Here is a 27,365-nt window from a genome sequence, read left to right as displayed (position 1 = left end):
AAAATCATTTTAATATATAAACATGTATGTATATATACGTATTCACCAAAAGCTCTACAGCTTTAAATTTGTTATAAAGGAAGATGTGAATAAGAAATGAACGAGTCTAATGCGAGCTCTCGCCTCTCCAATAAACTAAAAAGTTTCATGTCATTCTACATTGGTTTGTAGACACACTTCTGACGTAGCTAAATCATAATGCCATTAGATATTCATGAGAAAAGTGTATTATATTATCTTCCTTATTGTCACATTTTCTTTCTGCAAAAAATATTATACTTATATTACACCATGTACATATATAGTTTATATACTATTTTTATATAAAGTTTTATATTAAGTCGTATATATGGCCCCAGCGTTTGAGTTTCTAAATGGTGAAAGACCTAACAGCAAAAAGTTATTTAATGTTTAAATCAGGGGTCGCAAAACTTTTTGAGAAGGGGCCTGAAATAAAACTTTGCAATGTATAGAGGACCTAACAAAAAAAGAAAAACACCTTAAAAGTATCCTATTTAAATTTATGTATATATGTCAATATATCCTATTGAATTATAACTTGAGCTTATATAGCATATATTTACTGCAAAATGTATATTTTTTTACGACTTGAATATTAAAGTTATTTAACATTTTCAGTGTCATTTTTCGTAAATAAAATGTCGAGATTACAATTACCCACGCAGCGTTAAAATTTTGATATTTTTGGTAAAAACTTTTATATGCAAAAATATTGAATATTCTTGTATTATTATATTTCAATATTTATGGATGTTAATTACATTGCAGTTATTTAGGTAAATATAAACGAATGCAAAAAATAGTAAAAAATATATAATTCTAAAATATACTGGTACAATAATATTACAATATTAATTTTATGTGAGATACTCTTTTAATTCTGTACAAAATATTTAATGCATGTTTTATTATTGTTACTTTCCATCACATAAAATTTACCGTTGTATTTTATTATCATATGATTCGCATGAAATATTGGCCAATTTTATCTTTTATTCTCATCTGGTAACCCAGCGTACGAACGACATTTTATTCATACAAAAAAATGCGCTAATAATAAAAAAAAATCCGCACAAGCTGCAAAGTGACATATATTGCTTAAAAAATAATACAAATAATAATTTATAATTAATTATTAATGGATGTAACTGATTTCTATACTTTCAGTCTGGTGGTTTTAATACTTACTTTTAGGTATTTATTATATCTAAATGACTTAACATGTTGATGCAGATTCACAGCGATTTGACGTATTGGGCTTACATCTGTAAGATTACAAAAGAAGTAAAAATATAAAAATAATTTCAGTTGTTAAAATATTTAAGAATATTCAAACAAATTTAATTTTCAACAAAAAAAGGCTCTATGAAAATTCTTGAGAAATCAGCAAATTTATCAAAACATAAAAACTCTCGATTTGGCTTTCTTTTCGAAAACTCTTGAGAAAAAACACTAATTTAACAAGGTATATAATAAAAATATTATTATAAGTTAGATTTTAACATTATAAATATTTAGGATTGCTATATAATGATGGTGAATGTCTAATTGTCTCAAATATCTAAATATATTCACATATTTATTAGGGAAAAGATAATAATTATTAAAAAAGAAAAATTATTGAGTCGGATGACTATCTCAAGTTATGTAACTAAAAAGTGTTGCCAGCTTATGAATTTTTCGTGTCATCAACAAGAAATGTGTGTTTGTGATAAGTTCGTTGCTGAATTTATGTATTACTGAATTTTTAGTAAACATAAACAATATAAATTGAATGGAAATTCATTTTTAAAATTCTATACCCCTAATGGATCTTATAGTGTTGATTATTCTGATTAGATCAAATGTGCGAATCATTATTTTATTATTTTACTTTATTTTTGCAAGATGGTGCTTTTAAAAGATATTATTATCCTGAAACGTAAAAATGTATAATCTAAAAAAATAATCTAATCCATCATACAGCTACCTGTCTAGCCCAAGTTAATGATCCAGTTAATTTTTAATTTCATAATATCTAAGCCGTTTTTTAAAGTAGGTGGCAAAATTTTCACGTTCTAAAATATATATAGAAGTGCGTAATAATGGCAAAGATGGATCTTCCGCATTGTGTAATTAATTACACGCATTACGCCTTTTCATTAAAGCAGGTCGAGCGGTGAAAACATAATAATTCATTCCTATTCCCGGTGGTAGAAAAATTAAACTTACGTATTTATATATATACCTTGATATATTTTTATATATAGGGTCCAAAAATACAAGAGCACGCCCGTTCCGTGAAGTTCTCATCTGCCGTTAAAGTGAAAGATAACGCATCTTTCAATTCGGGAGAAATAGGGGTGGGATCGATAAGAAATCTACGCTCTATGAGAAGGGCCCTACGCGTGTATTTTTAGGGTCCGGGACACGTAACGCCTGAGGTCTGTTAAATTTTACACCGGTTGCGTGCCGAGAAGGTAGAAGCGAGCCATTTAATATAATAGTTTACGCCTGTAACTTTAGCGTGGAAATTGGACACAATGATATATAAACTGCGCTCAACTGCATTAATTTCTCGGTGATATTCATCAGTGTCCATTGTTTTGTAAATCAATAGAACAAACACAATATTTGGTAGACTGAACCGCAACAGCGAATGGCCACAGTAAACACATACTACAATAGAAATGCCTTTGGGTCGTTATATATATTACAAACGTTATTTGCTGGAACTAAATGGCAAATATAATTTCGTTATTATATCATTCGGTACCTTTAAAAATAATCGAACATTTCTTATTAATTCGAATAGACTTTGTCAGCAAAAGATTCGCGATAGAAAGAGATAAAAATAATTATTTTTTAATTAATTGTGATTAAAAATAGTCAACTTGAAATTTTCTTCATTTGCAAAAAAAAAAATAGATATTTATAAAATTTTAGCTTTTTCATTGTAAGGTAAAATTAAAAGTTATTAAACAATATATTTATATTCAATACCTATTTTCAAACAAAATTCATTTGTAAATAGTATTTTTTTAAATAAAGCTATAAATCATAATTTTTTTATTAAATATTTATACATACATATAAAAACATATGAATAAAATTTGAATAATACAATAAAACCTGTATTTATTTGTTTTTTCACGCGACAGCTTCGTAGACTTCGTAGAGGCTGGTCGATAGTTTCGTGTCTTTCTCTCTTATGCCTTATGCTACACTGTCTGTGTTAATATCAAGTAGAATCATTTATTGCACAGTGAATATCCGATATCAGTGTGTAGCGTGTGATCCCAGTTTGAGACCAGATATCAGCTGACTCTCAGGGTCGGTTGACGAGGCGACGTGTCACTTGTGGACTGATCTAGTTGTGAGTATTCGTCATTTATCAATAAAATATTAATATATATCACAAAGTTACATCTTCATATTCTCACAGCTCTTGAGTCAATTTTTTTCTAAATTTTGAAGTGCTATAAATATAAATGTACTATATAAACCCAGTTTTCCTTTGTAAAAACGCTAAATCTCTTTTTATAACATTATCTCTGGCTGCAATTGTACAATTTTACATCCTTAATTTTTATTAGTCAGTTAGATTAGATTTGTTTATGGTTTGAGAATATATATTTAATTACATTTTCGTTTGTGTTGATTTAATTTAAATTAAATCTCGTTGCCCTCATATTGTGAAACTCTACAAATTGTCAATAAATTGAAGCATTATAAAAAATACAGATCTGGATAAAACTCCTGCCGAAATATCGAAATTTAAAGAAATAGGATTCAAGTTCTTGTTAATTTGTTTAATGTAATTTATGACAATGGTGCTATGGTATAGCTTGATTTGTTAAAATCAAACTTTGTGAGTATTTTTGTTCCAAAAAGAGCAAAATTAACACTAAAAGATAGATTTAATAATCCACGTATTAAATATATTTGTACGTATAATTTGTGATAAAATTTACCAAAATAATTATCGCCAGTCTAGTTGAAATACAGTTTTTGAACATGTTCAATAATTATTTTGGTATGTTAAGTTATGTTTCATCGATTTTGAGAAAGCATTTGACAAAGTTTATGAGAAAATGATTTTTTTTTAATATACATGGTTTTCAAAATTATTATATTCTATTATTTTTATAATATAAGAATGTCAATACTAGCAATTAAAAATGAGAGTTTTAATAAGCGACATATCATCGTTGTCAGTATTTATTTTTCTCCTATATTTGAACATATATTAAAAAAAATATTTTTAGCAAAGCACTGCTACAAAACAATAAACTGGAATAATTTCTACCCAAAATTAATAATTTAGTAGAATACGTCAAGCCAAATATTATTGTTGTATTTTATAAAAGCAAATAATATGTAATTAAAATATGTTATTAAACATATGTTTATCGTTAGAAACTTTATTCGCCATTCGTAGACCTTAATGTGATTAGGATAATCATACGATAACCAAAATATAAAATAATCGGTTGAAGGTCAGGGATGCGGAAAATCAAAACATTCGTGTATTATTACGAATAATGATGAGAATGAACAAACATTTCACATTATAATCTTAAATATAATGTATATTTTTCTTTGTTTTTATTGTAATCTGAGATTTGCACTCTAAATCTAAAATTATAATAAAAACAAAGACTTACAAATCTGTATAGAATGTTAAGTACCCAGTCCAAAATATTTTGTTAATATTATTGTTATTCATTTTTAAATAATCAATGTAAGTAATGTTTTTATACTTAAAATTAACACTGATTTAAATGATCTACTATAAGAGTTTTTTTTATTATTGTTTTTCTATTTATATCAATGTTAGAACGAAGGTTTTATAACCAATACGGTATTGAGAACGTAAAAAATACGACATTCAATCCATCAAGTGATTTATTGATTTCATACGAATAATTTATTACACAATACATTAAAAATGTATACTCTGCTTAGAGATTAAATTACAATCGGATACGTATTTACGGTTTTAGGTAGCCAAGCGAAGATTTTCGGTTGGCGCCCTTCAGAATAATTACGTCGAATAAAGCAAGAAAAACAAATTAATAAGCCCACTGTGTTTCGCAGCTAGCTGGAAAGTTTTACCTTCAGCTTTTCCTGTCTTTCAATTTTTGTACGAAAGTTTTGAGCTCCGGGTCGGAATCGAACTTGTTGACCTTTTTGCTGCGCGAACAAGTTTTCGCTTACTTTTATCCACTGTACACCCAGAAAATTCAGTACTTTTGAATTTATATAATTTCATAAATTCATAAATCAAATAAAACTCAGCACACTTCCAATTATGTTTGCGATTGAAAATAAATATTGATTCACGACGTTTAATTTTGTCAATGAATCTCATACACCTTGGAAATAAAACAGTTAACCTGCCTTGAACGTTATTTATTATTCACGATATTAAATTAACTCTACGTTATATGTACACATATTGACTTTTAATCAATTTAAATTAAATATTACCGCCTATTTTATAGCAATATAGAGCTGACTACTAATATGTTTTTGATTAAATTTATTGGTTAAATTATAAGTAGCGTTATAGAACTATGTGAAGATTGCTAATAAACGATCAATTATCGAATATTGTAAATATTAATTTAGTATATCAATTTTAGATTTTGTAATTATAATAAAAAAATGCTTTTTAAAATATTGTGCTAAATTAGGCCATTTAAGATTATGTACAAGAAACTTGCAACAAAACATTTCCACGAAAAGCTTTTACTGCGATTTATTAAGTTATTTTATGTATAATTAATAATCTTGATAGTTTTTATTTTGGCACATCATAAAGAACTTTGTAATAAAATACAGGTTATAAAATGAATCATAATATTGCATTTCAATATATTATAAAATGGAATAAATTATGGTAATGTAGATTATGACTGCAAATTTTTTATATACAATTTTTATAGAAAAATACTGCGTAGAAAAAACGATCGATATGCAAATGTATGCATTGTGTAGCTCTACACAATAATGCATATTTCATTATTCGCTGTTTAATACATTTATAAGGGTAAGCAAGTTAGAAAAAAATATTCTAAAATAAATGTTTTATATTATTTAAAATATTTTTTATTAAAATGTGTTCATGATTATAATGTATATATGTAGGTGACATATGTATTTTTTACTAACTTTATTGCCATATTTCTAAAATAATGTTATCCTATTAACAATCCTACAAATAACTCTTGAGAGTGATGCAACTGTAAAACTTCTCTTCTCTTTAATAGCAAATTAAAGGTTATACCGTAAAAAAAATAATAAAAAACCAACTTAGTTATATACTATTAGTAATAATAATTCTTGTTTTATAACAATATTGCAAAATTTATATTGATCTATCCTATATGTTTATTGACTTGTTTTATAAGTATTAAATTCACCATTTATTTTAATTTATCTTATACAGTTCTTTGTTATGTGTCACTTTATGGTAATGGAGTTTTTTACCCTTTTCTAAAGGTGAGGTTCAGTGCTTTTTACAACCGTCGTATCACAGTAAATCGCATTTTATGTAGGTGCGTTATTATAGAACTGGGTTTTAACTCTTAATAAACTAACAGCATATATTTAAAAGATTTTTAATTTATTGTATATTTTTTTAATCGACAGAAACGCGTTCATCACGTAAACAAGGGGAAGAGAGCCGCCTGTCTGAGTCTACCATATACCAGCATTCCCGTCTTCAAATACAGGATTCTTTTTTAAGCGTTCTTAAATCTCCAAGAGCCGAGTGTCTTACAGCGATGGATGCTTATTAAAATACCTTAACAACACCGTAAATTTCAAACGCGAAATATAACACAAAGACGAGAGAAATAAAATAAAGTGATGTGATGTGCTTTTTTAAGTTCAAAATGAAAATCGCGTAATATTAAACAAAATTGTGCCAGTGATTGTGTTTTGTGATTAGAAAATAAATAAAAAAGTTTTGCATAGCTAAATACAGGGTTGCCATGGCGCTACTGTACAGGGTTGCTAGGCTGCACGACAGGGCCAACACGCACGTCTTCACGTTCGTCGTGACCAGATCAGTGACCAGAGACCTGGAGCGTGACATCACCAGCAAGGAACTTGCATGCGGGTTTCAAAAATGGGCCATCACCTTTTCGAGGACCGACAAAGTCCTGGGTAAACATTTTTCATTGTATATATTACTTTTATGCGTGTATATTTATCTTGTGTCTTGGTTCAGGATTATCCCCTTTCCCTTGTGTACTACTCGGATTTCGCGCTGGCTAGATAATTTGAGAATTATTGTGATTTATAATAAACAATATTAAAAGATTCATATCAAGATACCATAAAATACTGTTTTATGCTTATAAAATGACGGTAAAAATAAGTCTCATAACGTAAAGGCGGAATCCCACTACTGGTATACTTAATACATTTGTGCTACATTATTATGGCAAAGGCTTTATTCTTTATTTTCACTACTTAATAATTCTAATTTTATTTTAAATTATTTTTTACTAAAGATTACTAATTTTTAAGTGGTTTATATAAAGTGGCAGATTTTTTATTAAAATATAAAACGCCTTTTTGAATTACAATTATATTTATTACAATATGCTAAATTCACAGAAATGATTATTTACTAACGACTTACCAATTAAAAAATCCCTTGTTTATTAATCTTTTTTATAATATCACTCTGATTATTATATTTTTATTTTAAAGAAATAAGTACAAATTAAAAGTAGTAAATATGTAGGGAAAATGTCTGATGCTTATGGGTTATAAAATAAAATATAAAATCCTAATTTGTTTAATATTGCAACAATAATTGGTGAATTATGAGGTCTCACATTATTACGGAGCAATATCGCCGTATGTCTGTTTACTAACATCTGACATTTTATGGTTACTTTTATTTACATGGTTTCTATATATATCTACAATATGATTTTTCTAACTTGTCTGGTTTTAATCGATAAATAATTTTACCAAAATACTGGCAATATAACTTTTTTCGAGTGCAAACTTGGTTTTGAAGCTGTTCTAAGGATTTTTTGCTGTTGTCTTGATATCTAAGATTAAGGCTTAATTTATCATAGCAGAAAATTATAATCTTTAAGAATGGTTCTTGAATGCTTCTGAGATTTCGTAACATTGCTATTCAAAGTTATCTTATTTTCAAAGTTAATATCGCTAGTAAAAAATCTCAAACCAACATATTACAGTTTTATGAATAACAGCACCCTCTCCAAATCTTAAATTTATATTTTTCAATTTTATATTTTAGTTTATACCTCTATGCTTGTTGACGAATTGGCTTAAATAGTGTTTTTCTACGTTTTTTGCCGGTCTTTCATGGGGTTCATTTTCAATGTTAAAAATGTGGTTTTGTATATTATCTTATTGTTATTGCCCTTTTGTAAAAATGCGTTGATATTTCCTTATCACACGTTCAAAATTGTCGTTTAAATTTCACAGTACCATCATCAAATCCTAAATTGATTTTTCTCGTGACCTGCGCAATATGTAAATGTTCTGTCGATACCATAATAATGCTTTGTGGTAATTATTCTAATTTATTTATTATCAATAACTAAAACACTCATAAAATAATTCCCATTTTAACTGCGCCACGAACATTAACTGAACGAAGAAACATGTCACTCGGAAACTTGTCAACGTACACAATTTGTGAGATTGCACCGACAAGTCCGGACTTTGGAAACTGGACACGTGTCTACATTACCGACAACCAGCGGGAAAAGACAAGTGTCTAACATTTGTTAATACTCCGCAAGTGGCAAATATGTAAACACCAGTCAGGGGATTTAGCCTGGGTATAGAAAATTTATTTAAGAAATTGATTAATAATATGTATTATTAAATAGTTTAATTTATTGAAGTTAAAATATTTAAACTACATGAAGCATACTACTAAAATAGAAAGCCTTAAAAAATTACATCATTGTGTCACTTTGTTTTCACTATTATTATAGTATATAAGCTATGCAAATCTCACAATTCTAAAATAGTAAATAATATGTAAAGCTTGTAATATTTTTTTATCACCGATAGCAATATTACTTTATTTGATAATCTGTCGGAAAATAATGTGTAATAGGATGAGTTATTAAAACTTTACAAAATCTTATTTTAATTTATTAAAGGAAACACGTTTGTTGGTCCTTCCTATAGTTATTATCTTACAATCATCTGTCAAGCTTACACTTAGGGCTATTAAAATAAAATCTATAAATATTAAATTATATATTATAATCATATTTTTGATTTTATATGAATCTTAATATGCTATACTATGAGTGGTTTAAATGATACTTTAAGTTACATTATCAAATGTTTTTGAAAAAGCAGTGAAATATTTTAAAATACATAAATATATTTAAATAATATTCTGACTTCTATATATAAATAGATGTTTATTTTATTAAAATTTAGCAAAAATAAGTATGCAAACTAATTATCTTGATATTACTTGTGCCACTAAGACTTTTAAGATTAGACAAGTATATATCTTATGGTATAATAAACTCTCTTAAATATGAACGTTAAAGTAAATTATAAAATAAAATTTTAAATAAAAACTATCAAAAATCATGACTTCAGTTGATCACAGAGATTTTACTTTTTTGTATATTTATTGCTTATAATTAACTATTCACAATACTTTAATTTTTTAATTATTATTTAACTGATTGTATTGTTAAATACAATATGTTATTTGATGTCTGTGTTATATAACAAAGTCAAAACGGCAAATTTTAATGAATTCGGAATTGGTTAATTCATTAAAGTGCCACTCCGACTATTTGACGCATCATAAATCCCATCACTCAAATCTACCTACGTGCCATACTACCTTAATAATAATGTTCATTAAATGTGGTATAAATGATATGTATATCATTTATACCACAAATATAAAAGCAGTCAAAACAAAGTTTCTCGGTCAAAATTATATGATTCTGATATCTTTGAACATTGTTACAAATTTATGTATGAAATATTGAGAAGTTTTGACAAAAGTGGAATAAATTCCACACACATACACATACTGGCTAAAGAAAATAACAAGACACGTGTATGAATATTTTTACTATTGTAATAAAATTATATTGAATTACCTCAGCATCAAAAATAACCATAAATCAATAAATTAGTTAAGAATTGTTTTAGCGGCTTATAAGTTAGAAAAGGCTTTGTTTGGATATTATATTTCAACAGGTTTGACTAATAAATCTAGAGAAGGATTAGTGAACCTTAGACGGCAATGACAAGTAACCTTGAAGCTTGAGTTTGAACCCAATTAGCTGAGTTGTCTCTTCTATTACGCTCATTATATTGATATTCATATTAAATTATTCAATTTGAAATTCAAATTTTAACTATTAAATGTTTGAAATAATGTGAATAGTTTTCCCCAAAGAATAGATGATATTAAATTATAATTAATATATAAGGTTAGAGATATAGTAAAAGTAAGGAAGGCGTAATTTTAGTTCGACCAGCTAGTTTATTTAGCACTTCTAAGTCCACACGAAACTATTGATATAAACGTTAATAAATACCGAGAACAATTAGGTTGTTAAACAATGATACAAGAGAGTTGAAAAAATAGTATATTAATTTCTATAAAATCTGAAAAATAGTTTAATAATTTTATTGACTTACTAAAGCAAATAAATATTATTAAAATGTATATATATTTAAATATACATTTTTCGGTTTATCTTGGTATGCTATGTATATTATAAATTTCTTTCGCTACATAATATGCCTCAAACGATACCTTTAGGGGGTCCACCATAAATAAATATATGCTAAAAATGCTGTCGTGCGCAGGTGATATCGTACTCACTTATTCATATGCGATAAGCTGAATATAATAAAAGGATACATAGATATGGCAATAAAATAAGCCGCGTTGATGAACATGACTCGAATGCGGCTTTAATGGCAGGTATAACCCACTTGGGTATTCAGTAACGCAGTATAAATTTCATTACCATCACTTCTTCGGTTCATTTATTTTATGGCCTACTTTAAAATCAAGTCCCGTATGCGAGAGAGGTGCCGGGAAAACCTCCCTTGTTTGTATATAGCGGCCACAAATTTTCTTATACACTTTTCATTTCGCCACGCGACGCTTTCTTCACTCACTAATGATCGTATTCAAGTTTATATTAAACTTTTTTATATGGATAATGTTTAGATGATATTATTGTGGATAACATAAACGTCACATATAAATATATATATATATATATATATATATATATATATATATATATATTCGCATATATATATATATATATATATATATATATATATATATATATATATATATATATATATATATATATATATATATATATATATATATTCGCACAAACTCAGGTTCACTCTCTTTACAGAAAGTCTCTGTGAAGGTAATATATCGATAATCAACTATCAGCATCATCAATTGTCACGTTGTCACATTATCTAGATCCTCTTGCCCAGCGGAATTTTCTCTATGATGTTTGAGCAGAGATGAAGATTTTCTATGCACATCGCTAAATTTTGTGATAATGCGTCAAGGATGCTCGGCTTCGTCATTCCAATAATTTATTGTTGATTCGTTAGTTAAAAACGTCCCCAAATATAGCTTTATCGTCTAGAATTTAAGTAAAGCGAAGTACTTCTTGTTGTTGGAGATAATTCAAAGAAAATTTCTAAGATATCTACAAAATGAAGTACGGGTCATGTCCGTATTTGTATCCTAATGTCATTTTGTTATAAGCGTTGGGATACAATTTATTGCAATTTCGGCATATTTTCTACTTAATAAATAACTTTTTAAATTTGCTATGGAGCAGTATTGACAACCCGCCAATGCTCGATAACTTTCGGCTACGAGTTTTACAGCACCTCATAGTGTTGCGATTGCATTCTTTATTCTTGACCATTGCGGCCAGAATGTCAGTGCTTAAAAACGCTTTTCTTACACAAGCCATCTAGCTTCTCAACGAGCTTGCTACAACACAATGCTGTTTTCTCCGTTCCGCAGGATGATGCACGTCTATTTTGGGTGTGCACCATAACTATTTTTTATTTTATTTAATAAATAATAAATTATATAATTATTGTTTATATAATGCCCATCATGACGCATTGGGAATACCTTTAAATTTATCATAGGCAGATTCGTAATAACAAATCTAGAATCACATGTTGTTCATATTGCTTTTAAAAATCTTTTATATCTACATAATATGATTTAATACTGCTAGGATAATCGTTACATGATAATTTACACAAGGGCTAAGTTGCAAGTAAATATTGTAATTTCTACTGCTACTAAAATTATTTATAAATTATTATATAAATGCAGTTGTGCATTTAAAGTATATGTTCATTTACGAAAAAATATTGGAAGACTATCCTTTGTCACTGATAAGCTCATTATTATTTATTTTACTGTATAAATATGTTTTAAACCGTTACTGTAAGATTAATCTATTGAAACTGAAAAAGAGAGCAGGCAAAAAACAATAATGACATCGGACTCTTTAGGCTTTCAAAATATGTTACAAAATAATCGCTTTAATGCATTATTAATCGATTTTAGAATTATATCCTTTATAAATATATTTGTGACCTTTTATTTTTAATTTCTGAACATTCTTTAAGAATATATAATTATATTAAATCAGTATCTAAAATAAAAACATTATTTAATTTGCTTTTTATACCCTTTTAGAATTAAATTAAATCATATGCTAATTACCATGTGAATATCGTATTTTATTTTTATATTTTGTTTTAAGGACCATTGTGCAAAAGAATTTAAAATGTTATTTGTAAATAAATAGTGGGTATTTGGATGTATAGGATATTAAAGCAGATTCTTTCATTCTTTCTGTCGACACAAAGTACCTGTAATTAAAGATATAAAGTATATAGCTTATGAATATATGATTTTTACTAAAAATGTGATTTTCTGGGAATCAAAATTTCATTAGCTAATAACCAGGAATATTTTTTCTTGAAGTTATTTTATAGCATATTAAAATTTTTTTTTAATTAAAATGTCATTACTTAATAGTTAATGAAAAATTATAAAATGGTAAATAATTGCAAAATCAAAATCAAAAACTATTGCTTTTATCTACTTGGTTAATAATTAATAAAAATAAATAAATATAATTTACAGAAAATTTATAATAAATAATTGTATAAATATCTCTATATTTTAATGCTAATACGCAAATTAATATTGTAGAGGTAAAAAATTAAAACAACGTTTACACACGTGTTGTTCTCAGTTATATCATCATATTCAGCGATTCTCCTTGTGATGTATTTATTGTTATGGCAAAGGCATAGCTAATTGAGAATTGATGTCGCTTGAAGCGAAGGGCAAATCGGTAGGGATCAATAGAAGTGTGAGCAAGCAGGGTGTAAGCACACTATCGATGAAATGTGCCAGTTAGGATCATTACCTCTTTTACATACATAAATGTGTACAATGCCTTCAAAACTAACCACGCTCTATTGAACACTTTGTTGGAACAAAATCGCTCTGGCGTTCAGTTTTGAGCTTTTGTTATGCGTAAAATTGCAGGTATTTTAAGTGCTGTATTACGTTGCAGCTAGCTTGCCCTGCCAGTCTGGATCTTGTTCATATACTTCACTTTTCAGTCTTACTTTTATGTGTGCTCAATATAGGTGTAACTATCGCCTAATATTTTCCCGCAACACCAATTGATATTGCCAAACTATAATTATTTTTGTTATTCGTTAAAGTCCATAAAATATCTCTAAGGCATTTTATTCCAAGATTGACTCATCCTTTATTGATACCCAAGTATATATTAACCTTATTTAAAAGTTGGAAAACTTATATTGTGATGAGCTAAGTCGTAAATATTCTAGGCTTGCTGAGCCAGGAAGCAAAATAAAAGTGAGCTTCATAAAAACTTATTTTTAGTGTAATTTTCATATATCAACACCCCTGCTGCAGATATTATAAAATCTTATGACATCTGCAGCATAGGCTTATTTTCAAAGCCATTAAGTATTCAATAATATTTTTAATTGAGAAACAACTCAATCGCTCCTCTAAGTCAAAAATCTTAATAATACTTTACCATGACTAAGCCACCTAATTGCCGTATGGTAGAGAAAGTCAAAAAATCCAGTTTCCATTTCTAATAAAAAAAATCACGAAACTGACGATGGCTTAGTACACAAAAAAAAAACAAATTTCACCACTAGTTTAATAATACATGATAGATTACGATATTTCCCACAAAGTACTTATGTATAAGTACAATGAATAATCAATAAATTTTCATAGGCCTCATATTTTTTTCAAACTAAGCCTTAACCGCAACCATCGGATGCGACATATTTTAATCGATATCACTTCACTTTGTAAACGTTTTCCCAACTTTATTAAAAATATTTTCATCTGTAGTTGTTCCATGCAGACTATTCATGAAAACTAATTATTTAATCATTTCAGACAAAGCATGACTCCTTGCATAAACAATGTGGTGCAAACCAGTAGCTCTCTTACCAACTGTTTGTAAAAGCCTTTAAATGTGTACTTACTGTTACCATTTTTACCCTTTATATATATCATAATATTCACAAGAGTCAAAAAGGTTTAAAAACCACTGTATGAGCGCAAAAATAAAAACTGTTGATGTTACTTACAATGTGATTACCCAGTCTAGCAACTGTTTTCGTTGAAAAACTAGTAGATTGAAATAAATCTATTTTCCTCGTCACGTTTATTCGCCAGAAACAATCAAATATTACTTTATTAGTGTACTTTAATTAATAAATAAGCTAAGCACTCGTGAACCGACTATAGACATATTGAATCATGACTTATTTTCCTCTTTTATTTTTGCGAAAAGATTAGTTGTAATGAAAAATTTCGCTTTAAACTTTTATTTTTTTAAAATCGTTGCTTTTTGCGAGTTGTGAATATTATGTCTAGTTAATATATTTTATTCTTTTAGTACAGAGATAAAGTCATCGCATATTAAACTTTTTGTAATAATTATTTTTCATCTAATTCGATAACAAAATAATTCATACTCTACTATATAAAATGAGAACGAAATATCTTTAAAGGCATTACACGGGGTACTAAAGATGCTGTCGAAATATAACTGCAAAACGTCACAATGGAATGCAAAGCAATAGAAGCACCACATACAGTCATATCTCGCAACTCGATTTCTTATAGCACATACATTGAAATTTTAGATTTGAAACGAAAAAATTGAATATTAGATTGCAAGCCGGATTAAAATAAGCAGTGGGCCGTAGTTTCCCGACCCCTGACCTAATCTTTCAGTAACCGTTTTATAAAGAGCATACATTGCTATTGATTGTCATTATAAAAAAAATGTCGTAGTTAAAACTGCCGCGTACATTTTGAGCACAAACTACACATATTATTCATCTTATGTTACATTAAACACTAGTGTTGGTAGACGAATAAAAACAATTCACTACCACTTTTATCGTGAAAGAATATCTCTCGTATATAAAGTTTATTAATAACCACGTCTTCATATCACAGTTTATAAACGTGACTCTCGAAAAAATCACTCCACTTGTTCTTGCGATAAAAATAAATATTTGCGTTATCCCAAAAGTTCGTTTTGTTCGCGCACCTCGCGGGGATTTTTTCGCGTTCTTGCGTCAATATCGAAACACAATAAGGCGAATGGCTGTTTTCTTTTTCTCTTCATGTTCCAGGTGTGTATCTAGTATGGAGGAACGCCTCGGAGGGTATGAGGGTCTACGTAGATTTCACGTTCACCCTGCTCAACAGGGAACACTTCAGCGTCAACGAAGGCTTCTCAGGAAAACAGGTAACAACGACACAATATCCGAATATAATTATATTCACACACACCTCCAAGATACGCGATCGGTCTATCAAATTACGCGTCAAAATTCAATTTAGCTCAGGATGTTTAGTAGGCTCTAGGTATTAGTATTTGCCGTAATAAACGTACAGCTTTGCACAGTAACTTGCGTATAACGTTCATGAGCAGATCTTTGTGCTCTTTGCTGAATAACTTTTACGTTTAATTATTCCATTAAACTACATGCAATGTAATCTGCTTAAACGCTTCTAACTGTATTTATTATTAAGAATGGGATGAGGAAATATGTGCGCAATGAATGGTATGACCTTATATATAAATAAAAGTCTTTGATGCTAAAGCTTAGGAATTTTATAGTATAATAACACAAATATGTAATATATTTACAAACAATATATTTAATAAACACCCTTTAAAATAACTATATAAACGCAATTATTTTATAGATCTTTAAATAAACAATATCAGGTAATGCTGAATACGTTAATTTACTTATTTGGCAATAATAGTGCAGCACACTTGGAAATTAGTATCATAATTCTCTACATCGTTAACATTTAAGTAAAGGTTAATAATCAAATTTTAATTTAAATTCTCAAGGACTGAATCAGACTAACGTTATTAAACAAATTAATTGCTCACATCACGCTGTTAAAATAGGTTAAAACCTTCAGACATATAATAGGAAGAGAAAGCAAATGGCATTGCTAAGAACGTGTTGCAAGTTCCTTGGAAATAAACATTCTCTCCCTTAAATATCTCTGAAAGACGTATTCATACATATGAAAGTGGAAGAATGTTTATTTTATCATAAACAGTAAGTAAAAGAGGCAACGAAGTGCTATTAAGAGTAAAAATAAACTTGTTAGCATTACTTAGACTAGACATTAAAAATTAGTGTAAAAAAATACTAGTGGACCAACTCTTGTTTGTATAATTAAATATACTTTATTTAATTAACCATTACGATTTAATTATATTGCCTATTTTTTAAATTTTGGACCCTTTGTCTTGTTGCATTTAAGATACGAAGCAAAATATCTCGTCAATTGCATCATATATACCGTTAAATTTCTGAAAACGTCTACGGTTGTCTGAGATCGCAGTAGTGATAGAAATAGTTTACTTAGGTCCCCTATTGCTCAGTATTAAATTCCGTTGAGAACACTTTTTTTACCTATTACGCCAGAACTTAACTTAGGAATACAGATTCATGCAATAAGTCCATTTTGCTTGTATAAAAAATAAAAAAAATTATTTGTAAAATAAAAATGTATTAATTATAACTTTAAAATTACTAGTTAAACTGCACATATTTTAAACGAGACTGAAATCGCTGATGTAAATGTTATTAAGTTAAAACATAATGTTTAATCTTGCTTAAATTGAATTTATTGTATTTATATAATTTAAGACACATTTTTGTAGTATTAGCTCCTAATTTTATGGTAATAAATGTAAATAAATATTTTTTTGATTACTCAAAAAAGTATGAATGCTTGATTTTTTACACTGAAATTTATCTTTTTTATATTGTACTTTTATTAAATTATAACATCAAAACGTTACACATAACCACAAATGTATATACAATCTTATTTGGTGGATATACAGTATAATTGTATTACCATAAACGTGAGATATATCTTTTGAATACTTTGAAGCATCCATGTACAATAATATATTCAGTTGAAAAGATTTTTTGGAAGCACACAATAGAATCGTATGCCTTCTGAGAGATACAAAAAGCCTGAGAGAAATTCATCTGACAACAAAAAAAGTATTTTAAAGCATTTTAATTATATTAAATATAATATGAAAACGCGTTTTATATATAATACATAAAATATTATTTATAAACGCACTTTAAGACGAGCATTCTTTGGAAAAACTGAAAGGTCTTGTTACTATATATTTATTTAAATACTTAAGCGTCTTCCCTTTAATTTAAGTAAATAACTGCCGAGAAATGATAATTTTGATGCAAACAGACCCTCGGAGATAGAATCGTAACTCATATTTGCAAATCACCAAAGGCTGCTTGTTACACCCATCGAGTGTTTTGTTAATAAATATCATTATACAATATCGCACAATATAATGCCACTAAACTAGGGTTCAATCCGGGGTTAATCTAACTTTATTGTTAAGCAGCATAAATAGGAAATTATACAAGGGTTGATCAAAAAGTTGCCAACATTTATATATATATACGATTTTAAAAATCGCATATAGATCTACTTGACGATTTTTCTTGACTTTTAATTGTTTCGTTCATTGTTGTAATGTTTTTCTATATGCTTTAGCAATTTTCTATTTATAGTTCTATTCAAAAATATTATTAATACGCTGTTCGTTAAAATTAACCATCTCTCAATCAGACATGCAAAAAACAACAACTATTCACAATATTATGTAAACGATACACTACGTTTACACCATAACGAACCACTCCGATTTTGACGTGTTGTAATCAAACCTTCGACGTGTTGGTTTCCTTTACATTACCGTGATGTAATGAGCCCTAATACAAATTTAGACTATTAATACATACGTATGTATCAATGTTTTGATTGCATTTAATATTGTACAACTTTTGTAGAGACAACACGAAATTATCGATCAAAATATAAAAAAACATTAAAAAGCGCAGAAGCTATCTAAATAGTATATTTAAAATAAATAAATTGTACTATTTTCAATTAAGTTTATTTAATCAATATTCAATATTTAGTTCAATTTACGTTGATTTCTCGCTGTTTAATAATTTACATTGTTACATACGTAAACATTTCATGGAAACGTCCAATATCATAATTCTTGTTATTAGGTCGGACATTTTGATAAGCGCTCATGTTTTAGGAAGGCTTATTGTGAGCATGATTTACAAATGTTGTAACAAAAATTAAATATAAGATCAAATAAAACTAATGCAATCATAATATGCGTTGAATTCAATACTTTTAAATTAAATTTCTTAAATCAAAGAGCGTTTAAGATCTAAACAAATGGCAATGTCTTTGCCGATTGACAAATTAAAATTCCAACGCTAAACACCATCGCTGTAGTCGCTTTAACAATTGATTACAATCACAGCTTGTCGACAACATAATTGCCTTTGAACACAACTGTCAGTCAAATAGGTATTTTGCACGAATAATTCAATTTAATTTAATATATTATTCAACTTAAAAGTACTTTTCATCAATAAGATCTAATAATTCGACTTTAGTTTTAAAGTTATCCGTTATTATTAACCATTTTTTAAAACAATAAATAATAACCTGTATTATAATTGTTTTATATATTTTCGTCTTAAGCATGTTTTTTGCAACTTTTTTGCTATTTGGCTGTAAAGTCACATCTTCGGCCAAAAAATCTGAAAGTGGTGACTCCTACGTGATCAACGCCAAAATTATTGACACTTTGGACGTTCAAAAAAACACCGAAAGAACACAAATACAATTATTATTTTACGGCACGCTGTAGAACAAATCGTGTTGGCCTATATTTTTAGAAATGCACTTACTAAAGCCGCTGGTAGCGACTTTTTATAACGGCTATATATATTCGTTAAGTTCTTTTTGCTAGAACATAAATATTTAATAGCTATCCGACTTTTTAACGAGCTGCCGGATATTGCTGTTTTATTTTTATTTACAAGATGCAAACACACACAGTATAAATATGTCACTCTAGCTTAGATAGAAAAAAATATATAATACAAGTGCGCTAATATTTTCGTTGTGTCTACAGGTCAAATTTACGTTCGAATCTCCGGCCCAAGGAAACAGAAACTATATTCCCGTAAGCGACCTGTATGGCAGAAACTTTACGGACCCCAACGGAGAGTTTCAACTAGAGCTTACCATGGCGAATCTGCGGACAGTGTATGCCACAGAATTTCGCATACCGCCTACAGTTTTTGGATTACATCATGGCTCAGGTACTTTTTAATCATCATAACCATCGTAACCACGTAACTATGTTGCTTAATAAAATAATGTATGCATAAACTATAATCATATTTACCATAGTGGCTGTGGTACTAATTTCGTTGACATTTTATTTGTGAGTGAATAATACATTTATACCATTGCCTTTTTGAAGCATAATTAGTACTATACATAACACTAAAATAAATCTTAATTAAAAAAAATATTTTTAGTAACGAATATATGGTAAATATCTGTTAGGTCATGTATATTTTTAATATTTGTTATATTGTATGACAAACGTTTCATTCCAACATTCTTGACAAAAGTATATGTATGTAGCTTAAAACTCTGTTATATAAAAACGCGATGATTAATAGATTATTTTCTAAAAAGTAATTCTAGTAATTAAATGCGGCATCTCAAAAGCACCCGTATAATTAATTTTACAAACCTATTATTACAAACAATACATTTAACTGGTTTATAACCATTTTTATGTTTACAATTTTATTATTAGCAACAATATAATAAAAAAATGAATATAAAATAAAAATTTGGTGGTTACAGATCGAGTGAAAAAAAAAACTAAAATGCCTTTTACTATTTTTAAGGGAAAGAAAAATGAGATGAAACATTAATATATTTATTTTTTATTTGAACGATCCGACGATCTGAAAACATTGAATTGTATTCTTCAGCTTCTAAAACAATATGTTCCTTGCCATTTTGTGATTATATTAAAACTTAAATGTGTTGAGCCGGTTAATGAAAATATTTTGTATTATTTTATTGTCTGAAAATGACAACGTTTATTAATAGTTAGTATTTGTAGGCTACTATAAAGCTTAAATATTAGTATACATATAAGTATTATATAATAATTTTATAAGTTTAAAATTAATGATTTTCAATTTATAAAAATCGAATTGTTTATGTTACTTCACACCGGTCTGGTTAATGGTTCGTATATTAGGATTTTTTTGTAACCACGTTCTTACTATTAAAAATATGTCTAAGGGCTGCAATGGTGGCAAGTCTTTCAGAGCAAAACTTGGAGTCTATGTATTTATATTCTACCCTATTAACCATAGAGATGTGGTGTCAAAGTTTGTCTATGTTTCATATAAATAATTGAATCAGTTTTATTTTAGTTAATTTCATATTTTCACTCTTTGAAATTTGATTTGTCACATCAATAATTTTTTGTAATTTATTCGCGATTTCTTTATTTATTTGCCTATGCTAGTTGGATGGAAATCTTAATTGTCTACAACAGAGCAATTAAAAAATCATCTTAGATTAGATTAAATCAACTTGAAGAAAGTCTTTGATCAGATTTCTTAAATTAATTTATAAACTTCATTTGGGCAATCATGCGACTGTAACAAGTAAAAACATTCGTAATATTTTATGTAGCAATATAATTTAATTTCAATGAACTCAATTGTGCGTATTACAATTTTGTTTTAGGGATTTTTCATTAGCTGATAAAGCAAATATTAAAGTATCCACGTCATTAAGACATTTATAAATTAATATAATTTTTCAAGCATTTAGATATCAATAATATATTATAATAAGCTGATGAAAATCATAAATGTACGAATAAAATTAAACTGTTCCATATTTTTAGCTAGAAATATACAATGCACTGATACTGAATACATAGAATATTTGCCTTTGGTCTTTTAATTTCGCATTTATTTCGACAGTATTCCTTTAGTTTCAACTAGGGATTCCAATCCCGGGATCCCGAACGATTTTCAATACCCGATGAGTCCCGGGATTATAAAACATAATCCCGAATTTTTCGTATTGGTTGATTTATCAAGCACAATCGAATTATTATTGACAACATCGTTATATTTCGTGTACAAACTTGCGCGAGTTGCACGTGTCATCTGTGAATCTTTGAGGCTGTGAGTCTGAACGTGCTTTTTCAGCAGCAGGCTGCTTAGGAACCAAAATCAGATCAAGGCTAAATGATAAAACACTTGATGCTTTGATGTTACTTCGTGAGTTTTATTCAAAATAATGTTTTCAGTTAATTGTGTCTATGAATGTACATACCTATGTGCATAAATTGTCAAAAGTTCATTTTTTTCTTCTCAAATACATATATAAGACCTTCCCATTTTTAATTTTATTATATTATTTTCTATTTTAAGTCCAAGACTAAAATTATACGTACTTTAAACATTGTACGTTATAAAAAACAGATGTAAAAATATATTGTATTATTCATTTTAAATTATTTTTATCGATAAAATAGCATGAAAATTATCCCGGGACTGGTCCCGGGATCCCGGGATCGACTAATTGCAATACCGAAATCCCGGGATCAAAATTTTGGCCCGGGATTGGAATCCCTAGTTTCAACCAATGCAGCAAACTGCTCTTGGTGGGTTTCCAATATAAATATTTGCTTTTCATTGTACATTATGTTTATCAATGTGTGCAGACATTATCAAAGCGAGTTGCGTAAAATGAATTGTGAATAAATAAACATTAATGTTTTGCTGCAGTGGAATGTGGCACATTGTTGGAATTATATCATTGTGGTTTCATTGGTAAATCGAATCGTAGCAAACTATGTGAATAAAACATAATATTAGTCTATTGCAAAATATTTAATGATAGCGTGTGCTTATAAATTATGTTGAAAATGAATCGGCAAAGCGCGTTTTACATATTATTAATATATTTATTTAGGGTAAACGTAAGCTAAATTAAAGTACGAACCGTAATTAACGAATCCTCCAAAATCAAAAGGTGCTCCATAAATAAACTTGTTTGCTTTAATCACATCGTGGGTGGGTTGGTTTTTCGCGTTATACGATATTGTCAAATAAAATTTTCAATAAAATAACGTATTCATTAGTTATTTGTTCAAAGTGTAATCAGAGGGGATTACACCTTAAATAGTGAACGTCATAACTTTATAATGGTAACTTAATATTGCATACATTATTTCTAGTGATTTTTTTGCAAAATATATATACTTTTGAAAATACTTTTATTCACAATTAACACATATTTGTGTAGAGTTTAAAGCTTAATAATATATCAAAATAATAAATTAAATCTGCTGTTATTACGCTTAATTACTATGCATATAAAAATGTTCAAAGTTGCTGCAGTGTTGACTGTAGTGTTGGTTTCTTTATGGCATGCTCAACTTTTTTGTTTTCGATTAACGCAGAATGAAATATTTGCGAAGTTTATGAAACACGCTATATTTTTTTTTAACTTTTAAGAAATTTAATAATTAAATAATCGACTATGACATAAAAAATAAGCAAATAATTTTATATAAAAACTAGGTTAATGAATATTTGTAAAGTATAATTATAACTCATTATTTAATTAATTTTGTATGAATAAGTATATTAACAATTAGCAGCCTTTCATATTCAATTAAAAGCCCGTTGTACAATGCAGCAATTATAGTGTCCTAAATACAACTATTATGCATAGTAATAAATCTAGTTTGACTATTCTGTTATATTATTATATTATATTATGTTTGCGACTTGCATAATATATCACATTTCAGTTAAACTTACATTATTCATATACTTGATATGAATTCGTAATGAACCTGTATATTTAGATTTATAAATTAAAGTCGCGACACACACTCAAAAACGACTTTCGAAGAAAACAAAACCTAAAATAATATTGTCGCTCAAGTTTTGCATCTGAATAATTAACATCAACAGTGTGTGACTCGCTCAACGCTTAACCCTTAAGGCGGCGGGGTGGGCGTTCGGTTATTAACGCACCCCCAAAAATAGGATGCTACGCGGAGGAAATTGTTTGTCTAAATTTATTAATTCCCGTTCGGAAATTTGCGCGTACGTATTCGTAAACAAAGGTGCGTTTTCAGTTCAAAGCCTTGAACCAATGTTGGGTGAAAATTTTTGATCCAATTAAAAGTTGAAAACTTTAACATCCGCTGCCGTCACTTTGAGTTCAAAGTACTTACAAGTTTAACAAAACGAATGAGTGTATTTTACTTGAAAACGTTGCCCGAAATAACTTTGTAGGAAAGACAATCGGCATTGTTGCAATTGAGTAACGTTGTTATTTTCAATTGAGTAAGTGGTATTGTATAGTATTGAGATAATCAAATTGTATCTATGTTATTCTATATCAATTGTTTTGATTCGAGTGGATACAGTATTATATTTATAATTGAAACTCACTAGTCCGTGCAAATATTAAATTATTACTAAAATAATATTGTAAAGTATATCGTATTTATTACTTCTACAGCCTGTTGATGCTAAATATTTTTTTATTGTTTAAATACAATACTTGTGTGCTTTTTATTTGTGTTATTATTTTAAACACTTTGACAGGGTATCATTTGGTTCACACTCCCCCGAAACGTTAATGATAACAAAAAGTCCAAATAATTTATGCAGTAAACAAATATTTATTAAATTCATAAAAAATGGAACTATTCGTACCTTAAGGGGCGCGCGTTTGTTTTTTAATTTGCCGTACAATTTGAGCAATTATTTTTTCCGTAATACTGCGTCATGTAATTACCAAGAAGATTAGATTAAACTCTTGAGATTCGGGTGATTACGTGACCTGCGCAAAATGGAAAGAAGCTGCCTTTCTCGGCCTTCTAAGAGTCGTCTCAGAGTAGCTCCGTTTGGTCTGTGCTCAACTATCTTTTATTTCAAGTCAGAAGCAAAGTGATCGTACTCCAAATTTGTGACTGAAATGTATTATTGATCAAATTTTGTAACTTAACTGATTTCAGTATGCCTTGTTTGACCAGAAGAGAAGTCCATTATCGATTGTTTGGATAATGCAATAATATGAGACGGAGAAATAATTGGTTTTAGTCCATTAATTTTAGTCCACTTGGTTTTTGTGCTTAACTATCGTTTATTTTAAGTTAAAAGCTATTCAGACTTAAATGCTAGAGAACGCAATTCAGACTTAAATTGGTAGAATTTGCTATGCTTTAATTCATGAAATATATAATCACTATTTTATGTACTCGTTGGTATCCGTCACAGATGTATCCTTTGTCTTCTATATCCTTTGTTTATGTTCTTTACACAAGGGATTTTAACCCGTTAAAAATGTGCTCATCCATCACACGTCTGTATAATTCTGAAGATAAAAAACTGAATTTTTTGAAAAATCAAATAAAAAAAGCAATTATTTTAAAGGCTCCATACAAATTGGTGACATTGATTTGAGTGGTCCTGACATATTATTCGTCCATTTAAGTTTTAAAGATTAACAAACAATTACTTTTTTATTTGTGAACAGGCACTAAATTATAATAAATATAATACGGTTTTCGTTATTGAATACGTCTTGATTAAAACTGATTATTTTTCAATCACTATAAGTTTGTATTTATTAGTTAAAAGTAGTGTTTCTCATTTCTCGATGTTTTCATTTCTTAAGAAATAAAAAATTGATTTAAATTTCTTCTTTTGAAATATGGACATATAAATATAATATGCAGAATGCATATAAGAAAAATCTTTAAACTTATTTCATTTACAACAATTAGGTAAATATGTATGCTTATATATATGTAAATCATATTATACTTTAAAATTAAAATATTAATGAGCGCAAAAAAATAGTAAAACATCTATAAAAATCGTGTCAATCGTGTCAAAAATATGAAAATTAATTATAGGTATTAAAAATCTTGGTTTATTGTTTGAACACCGAAATGTTTAAAACTGTAAAAAGTTGTAAAAAGATTTTTTGTAATAAAATAAAATTGCAAGATACACATAATTGAAAATAGTGTACGTTTATAATTATTCAGCAAAGTGGTTTTCCGAACTTCATATTTTGTTTGTGAGTGAGTTAACAGAGTTTATATTCAGCACTCTGATTCCTTAATGTCTTTTATTTCTGTCTCTTTTCTTATTACCTGCACTGAATGCAGCTGTGAAAAAAATTCAACCACTACTTTTTTAATTACAGCAGTATTAAACCATTTTAAAATATTTATTTATAAAAAAAACATTGTAGATTTTGAGAAATAAAAACATATTATTTTTCATTTTTCTCGAAGAATTTTAATAAACTTTAATAAGTAATGACTTTTACTTATGCACGATAAAGCAGAGGTAAAATTAATTGCTTATAAATTTAAGGTTGTTGGGCTCAAATTCCACGTGGACGTATCTACGTTTTTTTTAATTGGCAATCATGTCTTGAAGGTTTGAGTTAATAATAATTAATAATTAAAATTTAAAGATGCTACTTCTTCTCGTCTTATAGAGACATCTCATAGCAACATAGAAGTGATTAATCTGTGATATTAAGTCATCCAATTACTTAAATGTTAATATTAAATTATTTTAGTAGCATACATTTATGTATATTAAAAATATTGCTCTTTTTATTTTGCATATTAATGTTTTCTAAATATGCAAAAGTACGAATTCCGACTTCTTTTAGCAATCTAAAGTAATATTTACCTTAAAAAAAAGTTAATTTAGACATTTTTCACGTAATATTTTTCATATAACTTAAATGAAATGTAATATTTTTTATCTAAATATAGTGTAACAAATACATTTTTTAATTTATATTAAGAAAACTTCAAATGTAGTATTATTCTTTGAATTGAACAATCAGAATTTACAGCATATCAGCCTATCTCAAAGCAGAACAACGAAGGGTCCTAATGACCTCTTTCCAACTCGACATTGTGTTGTGTCCTGGCGCTTTGAATTTGGCCTGGTGGTATATATTTTGAAACAGAAAATTTTTCTTTATAGTTTTCTACCGCCATATAGTAAGGTGACGTTACAAGGTTGAAAAACAAGTTTTAAGTACTCCACAGCTCCATAGTTTCTAAAATACATTCCTTTTAATATATGTCATTTTTTTTATTTTACTGAATAGAAAGTGACGCAAACGCGTTTGGTTTATCTGCCATATCTGTAATTTTAGCTTTACATAAATGTACTAAATATAAAAAATTACATTAAGAATATAAAAAAAATATGGTTCGATCATACGCATTTAAATAAAACATTATTATTTAAATTTTGATTCCAACTTCCTTCATCTTAACATCTGTATTAATTGTTTCACTTCATAGCACACTTCCAAGAATTATATTATAATTTGATGAATAATGTAAGAAATTCAGCTTAAGCGCACATTTTTAACACAATATTTCAAGACCTAATTTTTATATTAAAAAATATTACATAATATTAACATATTTGCATATTTGATGTATTTATAAAGACGTTAATTAAATTTAATATTGTGTATTATATTATAAATAAGCATTACAAGTGTATTATAAATATCGATACTTTTTGTATAGTTGATTGTTGTGTGAATATAATACAGAATTACAATATTATGTTCCACACCCATTTTCTCACGTACCTAAAGAGCGAAAATAAAACTGTAGTTCTACCATAAAAGCCCCATAAAAGCTTTCAGGTTGTTCTCGTTCAAAGCTGAAAAAGCTATCGTGTCTCTTCACGGA

General features: G+C 28.0%; 1 protein-coding gene across 2 annotated transcripts in view; it reads left to right on the top strand.

The window, feature by feature from the left end:
* Positions 1-27,365, top strand: part of LOC148227368 (uncharacterized) — a 161,335-nt gene that overhangs the window by 42,735 nt on the left and 91,235 nt on the right. For both annotated transcript variants that reach the window (XM_088201797.1, XM_088201798.1), the window contains exons 2-4: positions 6,658-7,176; positions 15,787-15,902; positions 19,677-19,866. In XM_088201797.1, the coding sequence (XP_088057923.1) occupies positions 7,002-7,176; positions 15,787-15,902; positions 19,677-19,866 (481 nt within the window). In that variant the 5' untranslated portion in view covers positions 6,658-7,001. The remainder of the gene's footprint in view (positions 1-6,657; positions 7,177-15,786; positions 15,903-19,676; positions 19,867-27,365) is intronic.

This window comes from Plectrocnemia conspersa, unplaced genomic scaffold (assembly GCF_051122295.1).
Source record: "Plectrocnemia conspersa isolate PC_06_02 unplaced genomic scaffold, ASM5112229v1 ptg000013l, whole genome shotgun sequence".
Classification (NCBI taxonomy): domain Eukaryota; kingdom Metazoa; phylum Arthropoda; class Insecta; order Trichoptera; family Polycentropodidae; genus Plectrocnemia; species Plectrocnemia conspersa.
Note: the sequence above shows the minus strand (reverse complement) of the source record. Positions and strands in the feature narration are given on the sequence as shown.